At 42.9% G+C, this 20671-nt stretch overlaps 1 protein-coding gene across 8 annotated transcripts in view; it reads right to left on the minus strand.

The window, feature by feature from the left end:
* The window catches only part of gramd1a (GRAM domain containing 1A), a 39880-nt gene extending 20377 nt beyond the window's left edge, over nucleotides 1-19503 (minus strand). For 2 of the 8 annotated variants that reach the window (XM_047598829.1, XM_047598824.1), the window contains exons 1-6: nucleotides 19257-19503; nucleotides 18822-18930; nucleotides 12121-12738; nucleotides 2043-2289; nucleotides 847-867; nucleotides 668-752 (exon numbers count right to left, since the gene is read on the minus strand). In XM_047598829.1, the coding sequence (XP_047454785.1) occupies nucleotides 668-752; nucleotides 847-867; nucleotides 2043-2289; nucleotides 12121-12506 (739 nt within the window). In that variant the 5' untranslated portion in view covers nucleotides 12507-12738; nucleotides 18822-18930; nucleotides 19257-19503. Of the gene's footprint in view, nucleotides 1-667; nucleotides 753-846; nucleotides 868-2042; nucleotides 2290-6994; nucleotides 7460-12120; nucleotides 12739-16781; nucleotides 17364-18821; nucleotides 18958-19256 lie in introns of those variants that run through there. The other 6 variants (XM_047598826.1, XM_047598825.1, XM_047598827.1 and 3 more) reach the window with 6 other exon arrangements.
* Nucleotides 19504-20671: the final 1168 nt, after the last annotated feature.

The raw sequence follows: 20671 nt of genomic DNA on the forward strand, positions 1-20671 counted from the left end.
TAAAAGAAGATTTTTTTTTTTTGTAGAAAGAAATACCAGAGAAACCAGATAGACCTGGACCAGCGGTCACCATGGAGACTACATCCTGGACCAGCGGTCACCATGGAGACTGCTTCCTGGACCAGCGGTCACCATGGAGACTTCCTCCCTGGACCAGAGGTCACCATGGAGACTGCTTCCTGTACCAGCGGTCACCATGGAGACTGCTTCCTGGACCAGCGGTCGCCATGGAGACTGCTTCCTGGACCAGCGGTCACCATGGAGACTTCCTCCCTGGACCAGAGGTCGCCATGGAGACTGCTTCCTGGACCAGCGGTCGCCATGGAGACTGCTACCTGGACCAGCGGTTACCATGGAGACGTCCTCCCTGGACCAGCGGTCACCATGGAGACGTCCTCCCTGGACCAGCGGTCACCATGGAGACTTCCTCCCAGGACCAGCGGTCACCATGGAGACTTCCTCCCAGGACCAGCGGTCACCATGGAGACTGCTTCCTGGACCAGCGGTTACCATGGAGACTTCCTCCCTGGACCGGCGGTCGCCATGGAGACTGCTTCCTGGACCAGCGGTCACCATGGAGACTGCTTCCTGGACCAGCGGTCGCCATGGAGACTCCATTGGTCTAGTTTTAAATGAGCATAAATAAATAAACAGTCTTATCGCTCACCCACTATAAGTCGCTCTGTCTCTGGAAGCTTCTTAAAGAGTTTCCGGAAATCCTCGTTCCGCTGTTTGTACGTGGGACTGAGAACCTGAGGGTGAGAACAGGAAGGAGAATGTTACTCTTCCTCACAGCACAAGAGTTGAGAGAAATCAACTGAAAAGAAGATGATGACTTCTACTCACGTTGTACCAGCTCTGCATTTTCTGCAAAGGGAACAAACAAACAAACATCAACAAAGTCATTTAAGAATAAACACATTCAACAACATCCAGCTCAACATGATGCAGCCGTTCGTTGGCTGCGTGTGTCATATACATGCTATCGACTAAAAATCAAATCTGAATCCTCCTTCGTGACTGTTCAGGTTTTAATCTGCCTGGATGATCATTTACGAGGACGGAGTTTGTGGTAAACTGTTAAACTGAATCGATTTGAGGAGATGAGACATATTTCAGAACGTGCTGCGGTTTTTCAACAAAATGAAAACACAGCTGACCGCACATCTCTGAGTCATTAGAAACTAAATGTGGAGACTGGATTTAGAGCAGGACTGGTTCCACTGCTGTACCTAATGTTCTGTCAGGTGAGCGTATACAATAATTATCCGAGTAACAGGTGAAAGCTTTAACAAAGGAAGCAAACGTAAATTTACAGAGCAAACACGTGAACATTTTAGTCTGCTGACGTAAAGTCAACACTGGAAAAACTGACAACTCAAAAGACTAAACAAACATTCAGTTATTATCTGGTGTGGAAGAACATATCACTGTTAATTATAATTATAATAAGAAGAATAATAAATCAGCTCATTCCAAGAAGAAGAAGAAGAACCAAGGTCCTACGGCTAAACGTGTCTGCTGTGGGAGGCAAAGATGGAAAATAAGAAGACAAAAACCAAAACCAGGAACAAGGAAGAAGAAGAAGAACTAGAAGAGAAAGAAGATGAAGAGGAGGAGGAGGAAGCAGATGAAGAAGAAGAAGATGAAGAAGGCAAAAAAGAAGTGGAGGAAGCAGATGAAGAAAAGAAAAAAGAAGCAGACAAAAAAGAAAAGAAAGAAGAACAGGAAGTTTACGAAGAAGAAGAAGTAGATAAAGGACAAGACCAGTAGAAGTAGAAGAAGAGGAAGTAAATGAAAAAGAAGAAGTAGAAGATGACGATAAAGTAGATAAAGTAGAAGAAGTAGAAGAAGAACAGGAAGTGATGGAGGTGTTGGTGACTGGTGTGAGGGATGGATGGATGTGTGGTGAGGTGGTAGGAGATAAAAAGAATCCACCGAGGTCAAACAACAACAACAACAACAACAACAAACACTGGAGGTTTAAAAGAAGTGTCTCTGCCACATGGTGGCGCTGTAACCAGGAAGTGTCCTGACGTTACCTTTGCATTGCGGCTGAAGTGGCGGGAAGCCAGCGGGTAGGCCGACGTAAGGGAGGAGGCCGAGGGTATGGAGGGCAGTGGACTATCTGAACCTCCTCCTCCACCACCTCCTCCTCCTCCACCACCACCACCACCACCACTCTTCTCTCCTCCCCCCTCACCCTCGCTGGCCCTGCCTCCCCCCAGGACCCTCCGTCGCAGGGAGGGGGAGCTGCCGGGGGTGCTCCGCGGAGAGTTACTGGCCGTGCTGGAGAGACAGAAACAGGGTTAGACCAGGGGAGAACAGAGGAAACTCTTTCATCATTTATCTGCTTTAATGTGAACGAGAGCTGCGGGCGTTTCCTATTTGATAAACTGCACGGCGAAGAAAAAAGGCTGCGTGAGGACGAGCGGAACCAGACGGAGACGCGTTAGTAGGGGACGGCAAGACTCGTCCAATCAGGACCAGCCGGTCATAAAATGAGAGGTGTCTCCTTGGTTTTAGTCTCGAGGGCAGGAAAAAAGAAAACAACATTAGATCCACACAGGAAGAGATAAGAGTGGATTAATTTATCAGTCAGCTGACAGCGATGTGAGCAGCCCAAAACATTCACATGAATGAATATATTCTGATGCGACAACCCCGTAATAAACGGTGTTTAATGAGTTGTGTTGTTGCCGACACACGTTTCTATCATTTTAGCAACTTCACAAAGATCATCCAGGTGAATTAAAACCTTTCTGCTGCAGTTTCAACATCTGAACAGTCACAAAGGAGGATTCAGTTTACATCACTGGTGTTTATCACCTAATAAACTGGACAGTGAGCGTCTGCTGGAGTCAATGTGAATCAGATCTGCCCCTCAGATGTTACTCTACCTTTCACGGTTCTTTTTATTGTGATGTTCTATAATTACAAAGTCACACAAAAAACGACACAACAAAAAAAGAAAAAATCACCAGCTGAGATGTTTCCACACACTGAACCATCAGAGTGGATCAATACACTTCGTAATAAAAGGTTGAGAGAACAAAAAATTAATAAAATATCTAAAAAAAAAAAAAGTTTCATGTTTCCTTATAGAGGGAACGTATGTGATGTCACAGGGCGTCTCCATGGTTACGGCCACTGAGTGACATAAAAGTGACGGACGAACATGGAGATTAGCAGCGTTAGCTTGAATCATAGACTTTAACAGCATCTAAACCATAAAACTAAATAAAAACATGGAGAAGAGCAGTTCACAGCTGTTCACTGAACCAACAGATTGGAAAAGCAGCCAGAGATATATTTTATATTTTTACGGGTATATTTTATATTTCTACAGATGTATTTTAAATTTGTACGGATATATTTTATATTTTTACAGATATATTTTATATTTTTACAGATATCTGCCAGAGAACAGAGAAGTAAATGTTTCACTGCTTTAGAAGAAACAACTGACTCCAGACACAGAAACCTGGTGTTGTGGTTCATTTAGTGTCAGATAATATTAATTTATGCTGAATTTATTGATGAAGTCAAAGCTTAAGTTACTTCTTAAGTTCTGCTCTGGAGGCTGAAGATAAGTTTTATTTCTATTTCAGATCCAACAATAAAATAATAAACTGAATATCTGTGATTTCTCCTCGTCGTACTTTTAACGCTACAGTATTATATGGATAACGTTACCTTTTATTTAGCATCTTTTATTTAGCTTCATTTATCATAATGAAATTAGCTAAAACTAGCTGAAACTGAGGCTAATCCACTTTTCCAACTCCACACTAGTTTGTATGAATCGAGTCCAGTTGTGCTTAATTTGATCGGACACATTTCACCATGTTTTTGTGACATCAGTGCTAACGGTCTATAGCTCCATCGTGTCCTTGTCTCTGTTTCGAGCAGGTTAATATTTGATTGAGCCAGTTTCCTTCAGAGAGAACTGTTTTTGGCACTAAACACTAAATGGCTGCTGTTAAGAAACACGTTGAAAGTCTGAAACCTCGGTGTGATGATCAGACTCAGATCTGACCTTGAACAGTCGTATTAAATCAACCACCAGATATCGATCAGCTTCAGAACAGACGCAGAGTGAAAGGGTTTTATGTCTTTAACAGAACAGGAGAAGCTCATCCATGTTTTGTGTTTTGTGTTGACCAGAACAAACAGATCAGTCTTCACCTTTTTCGTGTGAAGCACAGCGAGTTACCATGTGTGAGAAATGTGCGACATAAATGCAGCTTCCTTTCTCTTTCACCTTCATCCCATCCAGAGCAGAACGTCTCCACTGCTCCAGAGTCCAGCTACATTTATCAGAACTGAAACTAATCCTCTTCTCCTAATAAGGTTCCTCTGGTACAAAGCTGGTGGAGCTGTGTCGTATAAAGAACCTAAAGGTCACACTTTAGCATCAGTGTCATATTTCCTGGTGTTGAAATCAGGTCCATATAAATATCAGGAGAACTGATTTCTGGTTCATGGATCATTCGTTATCTGATCGTTCGTATAAATCATTGTTGAGTCCAGTTGTTCTTAATTTGAGTTGATGCTCTATCTCTGTATTTACTGATACATGTCACCATGTTTTTATCCACTCGGGGGCATAAGTTATATCAGTGTTTACCCTCCAATGAACTGTTCCCTCAGATATAATTCCAATTTTAACATTAAGCTTCAGAAATATCCAGACAGAACCAAAACATGTGAATTAATGTGCAGATTTACATCTATCACATACAGGACACGTGTTATTCTGTGTGCATCTCTACATCTCACTGCAACTGGTAAAATCAACAGTGAATCCCATAATGTCCAAGAAGGGAAAAAGGGACGGAAGGAACGAGATTTAACCAAAGACGAGTGAGTGAATGTTTGTTTGTGGCTCGAGGGGGAAACTGTGACATGAGTCTCATGAAGGAGTAAAATCAGCACAAACGTGGAGATAAGACTAAATGAAGCCTCAGACAAAAACAACCAATGGCTCAAGAATCAAAAGACAAACTGCGAACTTACTCACTCGCTTAAGCCTCGGTACCAGAAATGATGCAGCAGCTAAAGCTAGTTTCACTGTGGCTGCGTTTTTGTGGTGAAGAAACCGTCATGTTGGACGAATGAAGAACAAACTGCAGCGTCGTCTTTGACAATATAGTTTAGAAATGACATATATACTTATTTTGTTTGATTTTAATATCTTGATTTGTTTTATTGTGGTAAAGGTTGTTTCCAAAGTCAATCCAGTTTAACAGTTTAGCACAAACTGCATCATCCAGGTCAATCACCACCTTTCTACATCAGCTCGACGCCATTTAGTGCAGGACATTTATTATATCAGAGCGCTTTAGTGAGTGTTCCTAATGAAGTGGCAGCGTGTCTACATGTATAATCAATGAAGCTTTTATTCAACGTCAACACAGAGAGAAACGGCCTGAAGACGTTTGACAATTAAATCTTTTCAACAACTGATTTGAATTTTGATGAAATGGAGAATTACCAAAAACCAAAAGAAGACATGATTGAATTATGACCTGCTCCACATTCAACTGCCAAAACATTAGGTACACTGGTGCACATTCATGCTAATTTAACAGCCGTGCACTTCATCCTCCTAATGTTCAGATCAGGTGGAAACACAAGCCCAGGTCTCTCAGGTACCTGAAGCACATCCTTTAAAAGCAAAAACCCGTTGAGGTTCAGCGTACGGTGAAGTTTATGGAGTTTTAAGAGTCTCATCTCATTTTCCCTTTGTTTCTAAACCAAGTCAGAGCGACAGAAGAGAATAAACTCCAAAAATAAACTAAAAACAACACATTTATCGGGCGTAAAGTTCCAATTTACAACTCACGTCGTACAAATTCAATTTATTTAATTTCATCTATTTTTTTGTTCCGTATAAAAACACTTTATCAGGAATATTTTTAAATGATCAGATCAGACTTCAGCCAATTCTCTTCTTGTTATTCATCCATAAACTACAAACCACGTCCCTGCAGCATCGGAGCTTCTTCTTCTTCTTCTTCTTCTGTTTAAATTGTGGTCGGCTGATGTAAAAAGCTGCTAAAAGATCTGCTCTTTACTCTGGAAAATGAAGCGGCCTTTAAATCAATACAATCCTCTTAACAGGATCCAAAGGCTGCAGCCAAACAACAACAAACACAAGAGAAAAGTTTCCTGGAGACAAATCTTCCAGAGAGAAGTTGGAGGGTTTAACATTTCTGGAGCAGAGGACACAAGGTACGAGCTCCCGTCAGCACACGACATTAACTCTGACTGCAACAAAGATTTATTGGACCGAATGTTTAAAGCTGCAGAATGTGCAATAAAATACACGTTTGTAATAATAATTAATGAAAAAGGAAAGTAAATGTGAGACTATGACGGTGCTGAGGCGGCGGCCGTGATGACCAGAGGCTTTATGACCGGCGGGTATTAGTCTATCTTTAGCCACGCAGGCTTGTAGTTGATGTAAATCTGTGTCAGCATGCGTTTACAACCTCAATCTGCTTCACTGCAGCCTCCATCCCTGTGTCACATCACACCACTACAAGACCTACACGTCCAGCACAACCAGAACCAGAACCAGAACCACGATTAATCCCATTCAATTTATACAGCGGCAATAAAAATAAAATAAAAAATGAATGAATCTGGTCTGAAACCTCCAGAGGAAGCATGAAGGTGACTGTGGTAAAGATAAACTCTCCTTCAACAGGAAGGAGCCTTGAGCAGAACCAGAACCAGAACCAGAGACCAAACATCCATCCGTCATAGACACAAACATGCGACCAAAGCAAACATGTAGAATGTGATGATGATGATGGGGAAACGGAGGCCTGTGGAGGAGGTGGAGGAGGAGGCACAAACGTAAACAAATCCGCTTTAACCCCCGTCCCACAGCGGCGCTACCGGCGGGACGCAGCGGATCACAACCCGAACGAACGAACGCGCCGCGGCTCGGCTCGGCTCGGCTCGGTCCGGCGGTCACACTTACTCGAACATGTCTCCAGCTGGTAATAATAATAGAACGGTTCTTCTCCGGTGTGTGGGTGCGGGAGGGGAGGTGGATAAGGGGGGGTGAAGCCAGACCAGACGGACGCTACAAGGATAGATAGATACGGGGAGAGAAGGAGGGAGGGAGGAGGGAGGGAGGAGGGAGCGGGTGTTCGTCCGCTCCTCCGCCGCCTTCGCTTCGTTTAGCTGCGGGCTAAAAAGGATGCGCCCATCGTGCACCGTCCTCCTCCGCTCGGATGGCCGCTAGTTTCCCATCGTGTGCGGCGGGTTTTGGTTCCGGACACTGTCTGGACCGATCGCGGCGGCCGGTGAGCGGGGGCAGCCCGTGTCCCTGCGTCCATGCGTCCATGCGTAATCCCCCAGCGCGGAGAGGAGCGATGCGTCATGCGCAAAAGAGCCGAATGAATCAGAAGAGCCGATTCCCCCATCGAAACGAGCGAGAGAGTCGGCTCCTCACCGTTTATAGTCCTCTGTCCTCTGTCCTCTGAGTGAGGACGGGGACACTTTGACCTGGTGACCGCGTCACAGAGGACTCAGGGTCACACCATCATGTAATTATTAGTAATTATCAACTCTGTAGTTTTATTGTAGGACACAAGAAGACTCACAAAATTACATTTTCCTGAGTTAAATCCTGATGAATCAATGTCTCATGTCTGGTTCCTGGTCTCATATCTGGTTCCTGGTCTCATGTCTGGTTCTGGTCTCATGTCTGGTTCCTGGTCTCATGTCTGGTTCCTGGTCTCATATCTGGTTCCTGGTCTCATATCTGGTTCTGGTCTCATGTCTGGGTCCTGGTCTCATATCTGGGTCCTGGTCACATATCTGGTTCCTGGTCTCATGTCTGGGTCCTGGTCTCATGTCTGGTTCTGGTCTCATATCTGGTTCCTGGTCTCATGTCTGGTTCCTGGTCTCATGTCTGGTTCCTGGTCTCATATCTGGGTCCTGGTCTCATATCTGGTTCCTGGTCTCATGTCTGGTTCCTGGTCTCACATCTGGGTCCTGGTCTCACATCTGGTTCTGGTCTCACATCAGGTTCCTGGTCTCACATCTGGTTCTGGTCTCACATCAGGTTCCTGGTCTCATATCTGGTTCCTGGTCTCATGGTTCCTGGTCTCATGTCTGGTTCCTGGTCTCATGTCTGGGTCCTGGTCTCATGTCTGGGTCCTGGTCTCACATCTGGTTCCTGGTCTCACATCTGGTTCCTGGTCTCATATCTGGTTCCTGGTCTCATATCTGGTTCCTGGTCTCATTTCTGGTTCCTGGTCTCACATCTGGTTCCTGGTCTCACATCTGGTTCCTGGTCTCATATCTGGTTCCTGGTCTCATTTCTGGTTCCTGGTCTCATATCTAGTTCCTGGTCTCATATCTGGTTCTGGTCTCATATCTGGGTCCTGATCTCACATCAGGTTCCTGGTCTCACATCAGGTTCCTGGTCTCATGTCTGTTTCCTGGTCTCATATCTGGTTCTGGTCTCATATCTAGTTCCTGGTCTCATATCTGGTTCTGGTCTCATATCTGGGTCCTGATCTCACATCAGGTTCCTGGTCTCACATCAGGTTCCTGGTCTCATGTCTGTTTCCTGGTCTCATATCTGGTTCTGGTCTCATATCTGGGTCCTGGTCTCATATCTGGTTCCTGGTCCTTAAACTAATGTAAACATGTATTTGTCACATTAGAACATCATCAACATCATCACATTAGAAACATTAGGACACTTGTTCTTCTTCATGGTTCCTGATAAACCAGTTCAGAGGGGGACCTTGTAGACCACATTAGACCCGGATTAGACCTGAGGATGTTTCCTGGATCTTCTCTGATTGGCTCAATGAAAACCACATGATAATAAACTTCACTGAGAGGAACCAGGAACCACGTTACCACACATGGTTCCTGGTCCCTGGATAGAGTTAAGGAACTTTACCCATATAAAGAGTTAGAGAACCTTAGATGCCTGTATTTTCATTAACATGTGACCTTTTCTCAGTTCACTGCAAAAACAACATTAAGATCCGTTCCCACCACAAACCTGCACGAGAACGTTTCTGTTTGCTCCTGTTTTCGCTCCTCGTGTGGATTCGTTTGCGGTGTTTTGTTAAACTGTTTCCACGATTAAAGTTTTATTGAAATATTAAACAAAAGCACGAGTTTGAGATTTTCTCTGCAGCGACACATTGATTTATAACACAGAGACGATTATTAAGCTTCTCATAATAAAAACACTGATGGCTCATCTACATATAAACCGCACGTGTTCACCGGGTCAAAACATTCAGATATAAAACGACACCCAACAAAGAGCTGATTCTTCTTCGGGAGCCGTGGCCAAAGAGTCGACTCCCAGAAAAGAGCTGGACTTCCCATCACTAACAGAGAGAGAGAGGAGGGGTGGGAGGGGGGAGAGGAGGGAGGGAGGGGGGAGAGGAGGGAGGGAGGGAGGGGGGAGGCTCCATGTGTTGATCTTGTTTTGTTAAACAGGGAGGTGGTGCAGAACTGGAGGCATCGATAAGGACGATAAGACAAAACTTAAGGGTCTCACCTGAATTCAGAGCAAAGATGCAGACACATGTTTACTATAATTCACCTCCCAGACCTGCAGCTTTATAATTATTATTATTATTATTAATATTGTTATTATTATTATGGTCTTTTCTGTGGCTTTACCAGGATTTCGATTAATTTAACAAATTGTGCCAAAGAATTTCAATAAATGAAAATAATCTGCAGCGTTCAGTCGACCGGAGCCCAACCCAATCCCCTTCAACCCCCAATCTCCCCATCCATCTCTCCATCCATCCATCCATCCATCCATCCGCTCGGGATTAAGACTCCACATCATAATCTGGGCTGGGCTGAGCCTAGAGCCACGTCTCCTCACCCCTCCTCACCCCTCCTCACCCCTCCCCGGGCGTAATCTGCTTTCACCGACAAACGAAAAACGAGACGTTGACGAGCTCCAACAACAACAACGACGACGACGACAACTAGAGGAGATCAACAGTGAACGTGGAGATTAACGGAGAGGAGCATCACAGAAGGAGGAGGAGGAGGAGGAGGAGGAGAAAGGAGGAGAAAGGAGTGAAGGAGGAATATCAGGAGAGGAAGAAGAAAAATAAAGAAAAGGAACGAGGAGGTGGACGAGAACAAGGAGGAAGATGAGGAGGGAAAAGATGGAGAAGAGTGGGAGGAGAAGGAGGAGGAGGTGGTAAAAAAGAAAGAGGAGATGGAGGAGTAGAGGTGAAGGAGGAGGAGAAGTAGAGGTGGTTTTAGAAAAAGTAGTAGAATTCAAGAAGACAAGAAGAAAACAAGCAGAAGTACGAGTAGTTGTAGTAGTATAATTAGAAGAAAACACAAGAAGAGAAGAAGAAGAAGGAAGTAGACGAAGTACACGTAACAGAAGAAGAAGAAGAAGAAGAAGAAGAAAGCGTAGTAGTAGCGTGTCCTCCTCCATGTCCTGATCATCCACAGCAGATTTACGTCTGTGGTGTCATATCTTAACGGAGCAGAATCAGATTAAATCTCTTCAAAAAGACGTTTTATCTTCTTTCAAAGAGAAAACTTTCCTAATCCTGACGGGAACGACAGCTGTTAAACAGTTAAACTAGCAAAACATTAAAATATGAACCGTCTTATGCTGTTCAGACCCCAGGTTCCTGGAGGATGAGGGGCCCAGCTGTTCACATGGAGCCCAGGGGGAGGGGAGAAGAGTGGGGCCTCCTCTGATTGGCCGCCCATGACATCATCAGACCGAGGGGCCCGCTCCCATTGGCCGGCGGTGACGCAATGAGCGAGGAGGAGGAAGGAGAAAAGGCTGCGGGAGCCACGCCTGCAGAGTTCCTGTGTTTGCTCGTTATATTTAACCTTGGTGCTCCGGAGACGCACCGACGAGCTGCTGATAAACTCATCACACGCCCTGTTCTCACGGGATTCGTTTAATCTGGAGGCTGCCGCTCATTTACCGTAACGTCCGAGGGCGAATGTTATCTTAACCCTTCACAGGCTCTCACTGAAATATCACTGAAATACCTGGAAATCTTTAAATTACAACCCACTTTTATTGTAGGACGTCAGAAATCTGTTGTGAATGTTCTTAATTTCCACGGAGAAAATCAAGATTAATGAATTTAACATATATATTTTTTTTGCCCTTCAGTGGTAAACAAACATTAACATGTATTTTTTTATTATTAGGAGACTTAGACCTGAGAAAGTTTCCTTTAAAATGTGTTAATTCCAGCTTCTTACTGGGGCCTTAAACGTCTTGATCTGAGTTTGTAATTAAACAGCAACTGGTCTGTGGACAAACGTTCAGTCAATGAGAAATACGACTGATGAAGTTCAAGCCTGAGAGTTGTTCAGAGACGGTTGAATAATGACTTTCACTTCACAGCTTCAGCTGATGAGGAAGCAGATAAATTAGCGGCTGGTTATTTGGGGTGAATCTGTACTTTAACTATGTCATTACCAAACTCACTGTCGCTGAACTACTCATCACCAGGTTTGTTCATTTATTTCCTATTTATTTGAGTTTGTTTATTCTGCCGGTCGTCCTGTGGGGACGGGTCCTGATACTGGCTAGCACGATGCTAACGGTGCTGATGCTAATGGTAGCATCCAGACTGACCTGGGTTCTTCATTTGGTGCCAGTGAGGTTTTAATTAGCTTAGCCTCCTTTAGCTTTATTGCTGCGTTGACGCCTCGTCCGTTTTTCTCCTGCATGGATGGAAGTGAACCTTCAAAATGTCTAAAACCAAACGTTTTCAAAAGTTTCACCTCTAAAGATTCAGACTGTTCAACCTGCAACGAGGAGGAAACACCTGGAACTAGATTCAACACCTGACCACACGTAGCATTTTATTAAAAGAGCAGATTTATTTTATATTGGTCCATTTATTTCTTAGTTGTATTTATAGTATTTAAATTAATATTCTGTTCAACTGACACAAACACAAAACGCCTTAAAAATAAAAAGGAACCGCTTCTGGACAAAGTTTGTATGTTTTCATTCTTTAAGCAGCGGTGTGACTCCGGTCTCCGGTAAAACCTGGACCTGTGACTCCGGTCTCAGGTAAAACCTGGACCAGAACCAGAACCCAGCTCACTAACCTGCAGCCGTCCCAGTCGGACTCTCTGCTGAGGAGGCTCCTCAGGGACCAGCGGGAGCGCCGGCTCGGCGACGGGCTACGAGACCAGGAGCGAGACGGGGGCAGGAGGAGGTCACCTGAAGGGCCGTCCCGATCTCCCAAAGGGGACGAGGACGGGGACGGGGACACGGACGGCGAGGGGCTCCGGCGTCTGTCCTCGGTCACGATTTGTGGGCTTTTCCCCCGGCGCTCGTCTTCGCTGCATCGCTTGGTTCGGGTCCGGCTTCGGTGGGACCGGCCGAGGCGGGACGAGCGCGACGGTCTGGGGCTCGGCGAGCGAGACCAGGACTCGGTGTCGGAGGACGGGGGCAGGACAGTCAGCGTGGGGACGGGGGAGGACATCGTCATCTTCTGAGCCGTCCAAGGGATTAATCTTAGTCTCTAACGGTTGAGTCGAGGGAACCGACGAGAAGAAGCTGCATCTTTAGAGTCGACAAAAAGTAAAAAAAAAAAAACACCAAAGTTTCTTCACGTCAGGGTGAGACGACGGTTTCTTCACAGCCGGTTTGTTGCGGCAGGAAGTTTCCTGAATTTCTGGTCTCAAGTCGAAGCCTCAGCTCCTCTCGTTCTTCAGTTCGTCCTTTTAGTGCGACACAAACTTCAGATTCATCACAGAGTTAAAAGAAATAAAAAAAACAAACCTGGAATTCAAAAGGGACGAACTGAACCCGATCAGAACCTTAATGACATGTTGGATGAGAACTGCTTCTCTCAGAGGAGGAGGAGGAGGAGGAGGAGAGATGGGATGAGTTAATAAATGAGGAGGAGGAGGAGAAAGAGAAGGGGTGCAAGGAGGAGGAGAAAGTGGAAGAGGAGGAGGAGATAAGAGAAGGTGCACAAGGAAAAGAAGGACGAGAAGAAATAGGAGATAGGAGGAGGTCAGCAAGAGAAGGAGGCGGAGAAGAAGGGAGGAGGAAGGAGGAGGAGAACGTAAAGAAGGATGACAAGAAGGAGGAAGTGGAAAAAGGAGGAAAAGGAGGTGAGGAAGTGGAAAAATAATTAGAAATGGGATGTAAAGAAGCAAGGGGAGGAGGAAGCGTAAAGACGGGTGGAGGGAGAAAGGAGGAGGAGAGGGATGAGTTAAACGAGGAGGAGGAGGAGAGATGGGATGAGTTAATAAATGAGGAGGAGGAGGAGAAAGAGAAGGTGCATGAGGAAAAGAAGGACGAGAAGAAATGGAGATAGGAGGAGGTCAGCAAGAGAAGGAGGCGGAGAAGAAGGGAGGAGGAAGGAGGAGGAGAACGTAAAGAAGGATGACAAGGAGGAGGAGGTGGAAAAATAATTAGAAATGGGATGTAAAGAAGCAAGGGGAGGAGGAGGACAAGAAGGAGGAGGAGAGGGATGAGTTAAACGAGGAGGAGAAGCAGTTTCCGTGTCCTGAATTGATGGAGTAGAAGAAGAAATGTTGCCTCCTTTTGTTTTGTGCTCGACTTTTTGCTCCGTGAATCATTCTGATATTTTATTCACCATCGCTCCCTTCAAATAAAACTCAAATAAACGCTCTCCTCTCCCTCTTTCACAAAACAAACACGATGAAAATAAACCCCAGCGTTTCCAGGAACAACAAGGACGGACCGACTCCGGGCTTTAAATGTTTAAATGCCACCACCATAGGCTGCAGGAAACACGCCGATGTGTCCTCCCTCCACCATTGTTTGCCTTCAAAGCCAGACACTATTTGATGTGATCTGTTTGAACAAGAAACAATCTTGGCAGCGTCTTGTTTGTCCAGAGTGATAATCCTTCACCTCTCAGCTCCCAACACACCAACCTGAGCTCAACGCTTCCACGCATCAATAAAAAACACGCTTTATAAACTTCAGATAAAGTGACGCGACCGTTAAAGACATTCTCCCGCTTTCTGTTTGAAGAAAACAGCAGCTTTATTCTCTCTCATCACAACCGCAAACGCCAGCAAATAGAAATAATCAAAAAGCGTGAACAAAATATCAGGAAAAGGAAGTTTCTTTTGCACGTTTTTTGTGGATTTGTACAGATCGAGAAAACACAGGATCAGACATGGGGGAGGTACTAGCAAGGACTTCATGATACAATACATTAGTGCAATATTATGATATTGTGACATATTGCAATATTCTACGCAGTTCACTGAGAAGTTTTCATTGCACAAATTGCATCATTTCCAATTTACTGCGCTTATACAGAAAAGTGCATCAAGTTTCTTGCCACTTAAACGTCAGAACACAGTTAAACTTCTCTTTGTCCGGCTCATTCGTTTCTCCAGAGCCTCCAAACGTCAGTTTTAGTGCTTTAGAAGCAGAAGTCGTTCACGATCGACCGAAAACGTGACTTTTTCTTTTAAAATCCATATTTAGACATTCAAAATCAATCGCGATATATTGCCATATCAATATTTTTTCCACCTGTAACTCAGACTGAACTTTTTCTAAAATTCTGCATTCAATTATATTATATATATATTGTTATATATAATATAATATATATACCGTTATATTGCAGGTGAGATTATTCATGGCGATTCATTGGTGCATAGTTTCCCTTCCAACCTGAAGGTCAAGCCACCGCATATGATCACATGATAAATCCCCAAATGATTAATGGAAAACACATTCTACGCACACGTCTGTTCAGGTTTCTTTCCTTTAACGCCGTTTTAAAATCTGGAAAACACTTATTTAAAGGATGTTTATTCATGCACACGACTCATAGGCACCTGAAACACAAGCAAAAGGGCCCTAAACGTTGTCTGATTTTATCAGTTTATGTAGGAATAATGAAGTTTGCAGCCGTCTGACGGGAAGAAGAAGAGACGGAGAGAGCACAGAAATTTAAGACTTTATGGGTTAAACTTAAGACCCAGGTGAAGCACAAAAAATAAGGAAAATCAGAATTACTGTCAAAATATCAAAAATTTATTGTTATTCAACCATCAACTCTAATATCCACTAATGAGGAACAGAAATATAATAAACTGCAAATAAACACTAAATGTAATTTAAAACCTACAATGCAAAATATTCTCTCACGTTGTTTGTGTGAGAATTTTTACGGCCTTAAACTGGGATTATGAGTTTTTTAAGACTTTTTAAGACGCCTGAACTGTTTTCGCATCCATGGCACTGCCCCACTTTGTTCAATACAACATTTTCTGTGATGGTCGGCGACTTCTTCTTGTGCTTCTCTTTTCTGTGGGGTCCCACAAGGTTCTATTCTTGGCCCCATTCCGTTTTCATTAAACGTGCTGCCACTTCGGTCATTTATAGCCAGACACGACTTCTCTTTTCAGTGTTACACAGATGGTTTACAGATCTATCTGCCTCTGAAGCTAATGCACAGAACACTTTATTTGATTGCATCGCTGATATTAAGCAGCGGTTCACCCCAAAATATTCTTCACCTCAACAGACGAAACAGAATGTCTTGTGTTTGGGGACTCTGTCTTTTTTTTTTTTTTTAGCTATGTCTCCTGGCAATAATCTAAACTTTTTTCTTTTTGAGTCATCACGACCTTGAGAAAGCCAAACATTTCCTAATCAGTTTGTGTCTGAATTGCTGCAATGTTCTGCATGTTCGTGTGTCTCTGTCGTCTCTTCGCCGCCTTCAACTTTTGCAAAAATGCAGCTGCAAGATTTTTCTTAAACAACACTAAAAGCAGAGAGGACATCACTTCGGTCCTTTATTCCCTCGTTGGCTTCCCGTCCCTTTGAGAGTTGACTTTAAACCTTTAATGTTTGTTTGTAAAGCTGTTAACGGCCTCGTCCCAGGCTGGGGAACAAACCGCACTTTGGGTAACTTTTGATTATTGTAAATAGCTACACAAAAAAAACTGATTGGTTGGTTAAGAACATACAGAAGGTGGAGAAGAAGAAACAGTTTCCCCGTCCTGAATTGATGGAGTAGAAGAAGAAATGATGTCTCCTTTGTTTTGGTCGGAGACATGTCTTCTTCTTGTGCTTCTCTTTCCTGTGGGGTCCCACAAGGTTCTATTCTTGGCCCGGTTCTGTTTTCATTATACGTGCCACCAAATCAAATACAGGGTCAAATATCACCAGGTACAACTTCTTTTTGTCGTTGTTATGTACCTTTCTGTTGTTGTAACAGGCTACACACATAAAATTTGAGTGATTGATCGATCACCAACCTGGACCTCTACAAAACTAAACTTTAAAGCTGTTTATTCAGACACTTTTATTTTACTATCTTATCTATTATTTTTATATATATCTTACTTTTACTCATATACTTGTTTTCCTGTGTTTTGTGCCGACAAGTGGGGGATTTGTTCATTAAGTAAAACAACACAAACCCATCATAACTAAGGATATAAATCAGAAATTCTCTTTAAAAATGCCAGTTTGGTTCTTTATTTGGATGTAATTCTCTCCATAAAAGACACATTAACTTATATAAATCCCCTCGTTCATTGTTGGTTTGTCTTTCTTGAGCCATTTTCTGTTTTTTTACACCAACTACTAACACTTTTTAAAAGGTGTTTGTCCCGCTTTCTATATTCAAGTTAAAGCCCTTTGGTTCACCTGTGTGTTTATGTTCTGTATAAATAAAGCAGATTTACTCTTTTTGAGCCTCTGCGGAAACATTTTTTTTTTTTTGGGGGGGGGGGTTAAAGTTTTTTGTTCCTACCTCCCATTGGACGAGGTTCCTCCGCCGGTCCTGTTATCCTGCTCGGCCTCGAAAACCAGCCGAGCCACGGTGCGAGGAGTGATGTTAAAATCCACTTTCTCACAGGAGGAACACATCAACATTGTCGGAGGCTAACGGCTAACAGCTAGCCTTTAGCAGCCTGACGCTAACCAACGTCCCCCCCGAAGGCCGACAACAACAACAACAACAACAAAACAACAACAAGAAGAAAAAAGAAGCTCGACTAACACACTTTAACTCCTTTAAGCAGAAGCTCCGCTCCGATCTCTTCCATTCTCACTATTAAAAAACACCCCCCTCCCTCCCCCTCGTTTTAAAACGCCGCTATCGGACTAAATGTTAGCGGAGTTAGCTTAGCATTTGCATCAGCGGACTAACTTGATTTAACGTTATTTGACGAAAAGTGAAAAGTCAGCCGGAGCGGACGATTCGCTCGGTTCGCGTGTGAGTTGTGAGAGAAAATGGTGGAGGATGGGGCCGGCTCTTTTAAAACTGAAATAAATCCGTGTATTTTAACAAAACACAAACATATATAACTTAAGATGTTATAGATGTTACGTAAAGTAACCAACAACAGCGTGTACAGCTGTTTTTTTCCTAGCCACCAAAGTCGAACACCCCTCCAGCGAACTTTGTGGTACAGTCCGGGAACATAACTGTCCTGACTGGTAGTGATGTGTGCGATACCGCTAGATTCGGTATCGATCCGATACCAAATAAATACAGGGCCAGAATTCACCGTCAATCTGGATCTGAATTCATTTTCATGAGCTTTAAGCTTTTGTGATTTTCCTTTTTTAAAATCTATACTAATCAATTATGTATCAAATACACAATTTGGGAAAAGTTTAAAGACAAATAGAAAATACTTTATTTACACAATAAACGTTTTTGGTCAGGAACAACTGTTGAAAACTAATGAAAACAAAGTATTGTTCAGAAACTTCAATACTATACAATTATTATATTAAATCTTCTCCTTCGTTGCACTTCTTTGCGTTTTATTTCTTAAATAAACAGTGTAAAAAAAAAAGATCACTTCATTCGAAAAAGAGAGAAACTAAAACGTAAGTATCGATCTCGATCATATCAAACCAAAGTTGGTATCGACGTTTGGATCGATCCGCCCCTCGCTACAAGCGAGTGAAGCGACAAGATTGTTGACAATAAACAAACTGACTGGAAACACCCAAAACGTCCCTATTTCTGGGAACAGTCCCCGCGTTGGACGACGCGTCCCGGGGCTAAAGTTGTCCCCTAGAATGTCCCCGATTTCACCGTTTTATGAATGAGAAACAAAATGTTGCGCGTAGACTAGAACCACGGTTATTACGGTAGCCGGAGCGCGTTGCGCATAAACTACAATTATTACGGTTCTGGTCGCGTTGACCTTACAATATAAAAAACATTTAAATATGAATAGATATCTCCAAATAAATTAAACTAACTTTCAGTTTCGTAATTTCATCTTGATAATTTTTATTTTTTTCATCTACAAACTGTAAAACGTCCCGAATTTCATTTCAGAAATCTGGTGACATTAACCAAAAACCTTTCTAATCTATCATCTATCAACAAACTATCATATTTAATCAACTATAATTAAACAATTAAATAATTAGGAGACTTATATATTTATAAACTGCATTTTTTTTTGCCCGGTTATGTTTTGTTTTGTTTTTCAAGGAGGAATCGTTTAACTCAATGTCCGCGTTCGTCTTTGTTGTCACTTCCGCATATATTGTGCAGGTTTTGAGCAGCAGCAGCAGGTGAGGACACACTTGGCTTTTCATTTCAGAGTCAATTTGAAGGGAGCCGATGTGAGCAAAAAGTCGTGCACAAGGAGCATTGCGACCTCTTGTGTCCTACAAGTGCAATCGATGTTTAACCTCGAGTTGAGTGTGACACTAATGACTGGAGCTGAGACTAATCTCAGTGAGAAGAGACAAACCAAAAGAAAACTGCAGCAGAATCACAGTGGCAGAGTGTGCGCGGGCGAATACACAACAATGATCTCACCTCCGGCGTCTGGCAGTGGCATCACTTTACACTCTGGTGGGATATAACAGGAGATTAGATGTCATTTCTTCAGGACAGATCCAGGAAACACAGGTCACCTTGTCTGTGGCTGAAAACAAGCGAGAGCGAACAAAGTCTGTAAATAAAAAGGAAAAAAAGAAACACTTATCCAGTTGGTTATTTGGAAAAACCAAAATGTTATTTTCCGCCCGATCAGCTGATTGACCTGAAGCCACTGAGTCTCTGCACGTTTTTCCGGATTCACAGGGAGTTGTACTTTATTCAAATGCAGGCGTGTGCACTTTGCATCTTACAGCCCTGACTCGGAATAACACGGAACATCGGACTTTACGGGAAAAAAACTGAGCAGCTGGAAACGTTACAGAGGAGGAAGCTTGAATGAATCCTCTTCTGTGGAAGTGAACTTGTCTTTACCTTGTTCGGACGCAGCATCTGTTTCTGCATCTTTCAGATCAACAGCAGAGCATCAGTATGACTTGGCAGTTTTGGCAAATTCTTCCTCCTCTTCTTCTTCTTCTTCTTCTTCTTCTTCTTCCTCCTCCTCCTCCTTGTCTCGTGTGTCGTACTCAGCCTCCTTCCCTGCAGCTTTCCGGTCGGTTGTGTTGCTGCTGAATCGAGAGGGACTGGAAACTCGATCTGTGCTAAAAATAAAAAAACATCACCACCAGCAGCAGCAGCAGCAGCAGAATAGCGATGGAGGGAAGGAGGCGTGTCACAACGTTTGGTCTGACACAACACAACACAACACAACACAACACAACACACAGGGGTTATCAGCACACATCAGCGTCTCCTTGAGGGATTGTTTGAATTCAGATTTTTACCGTCTCTATCATTCGCTGGAGGACGGAGGGTCGAGAGGGACAAGGACCCTCATCAGAGCTTCATCAGGTTACATCACATGACAGCGTCCGTGGCCTCGTGAAACACACAAACACGCGCACACAGTTTAATCAGCTGACCTGTAGAGACGCGAGAGAAAACAGCTCCTCACCTTCACGGTGTCAGACGAGGCCGTCCGTCCACGTCCGTCCACGTCCGTCCACGTCCGTCCACGTCCGTCCACGTCCGTCTGGGCCTTGACCTCGACCGCCTCGTTTTTTCTGACCGGGTCAAACATGAAATGAGATGAGATGAAACAGATTTCTACAAACTAGCAGCAATGACACCAAGACACAGGACACAAGGGACACATATCTACCACTGGGTAGAAGAAAGAAAGAAAGAAAGAAAGAAAGAAAGAAAGAAAGAAAGAAAGAAAGAAAGAAAGAAAGAAAGAAAAAGAAAGAAAGCAGTGAATGAATGTTGTACAGTAAATGAACCAGTTGCAGTTGGTTTCCACCTTTGGGCCTCAGAGTTTCACTATAACTTGTACAGAGCTGTTGTTGTTGTTTCCTCTCAGCTGATTTGTTTAACAAATCACTTCTGGTTTTAGATTCAGATCAGCTGCTGGTTCAGTAGAGAGGAAACAGCATTATTATTATTATTATTATTATTATTATTATTATTATTATTATTATTATTATTATTAGTAGTATTACTATTATTATTATTAAAACATTATTGTTATTATATTATTATTATTATTATAATAAACATTATAATTATTATTATTATTATAAATATTATTGTGTATTATTATTATTATAAATATTATTGTGTATTATTATTATAATAATAAATATTATTGTGTATTATTATTATTATAAATATTATTGTGTATTATTATTATTATTATTATATTATTGTGTATTATTATTATTTATTATTATTATAGATATTATTGTGTATTATTATTATTATTATTATTATTATTAGTATTATATTAT

The sequence above is a fragment of the Mugil cephalus genome, chromosome 11 (genome assembly GCF_022458985.1).
Source record: "Mugil cephalus isolate CIBA_MC_2020 chromosome 11, CIBA_Mcephalus_1.1, whole genome shotgun sequence".
NCBI classification, from domain to species: domain Eukaryota; kingdom Metazoa; phylum Chordata; class Actinopteri; order Mugiliformes; family Mugilidae; genus Mugil; species Mugil cephalus.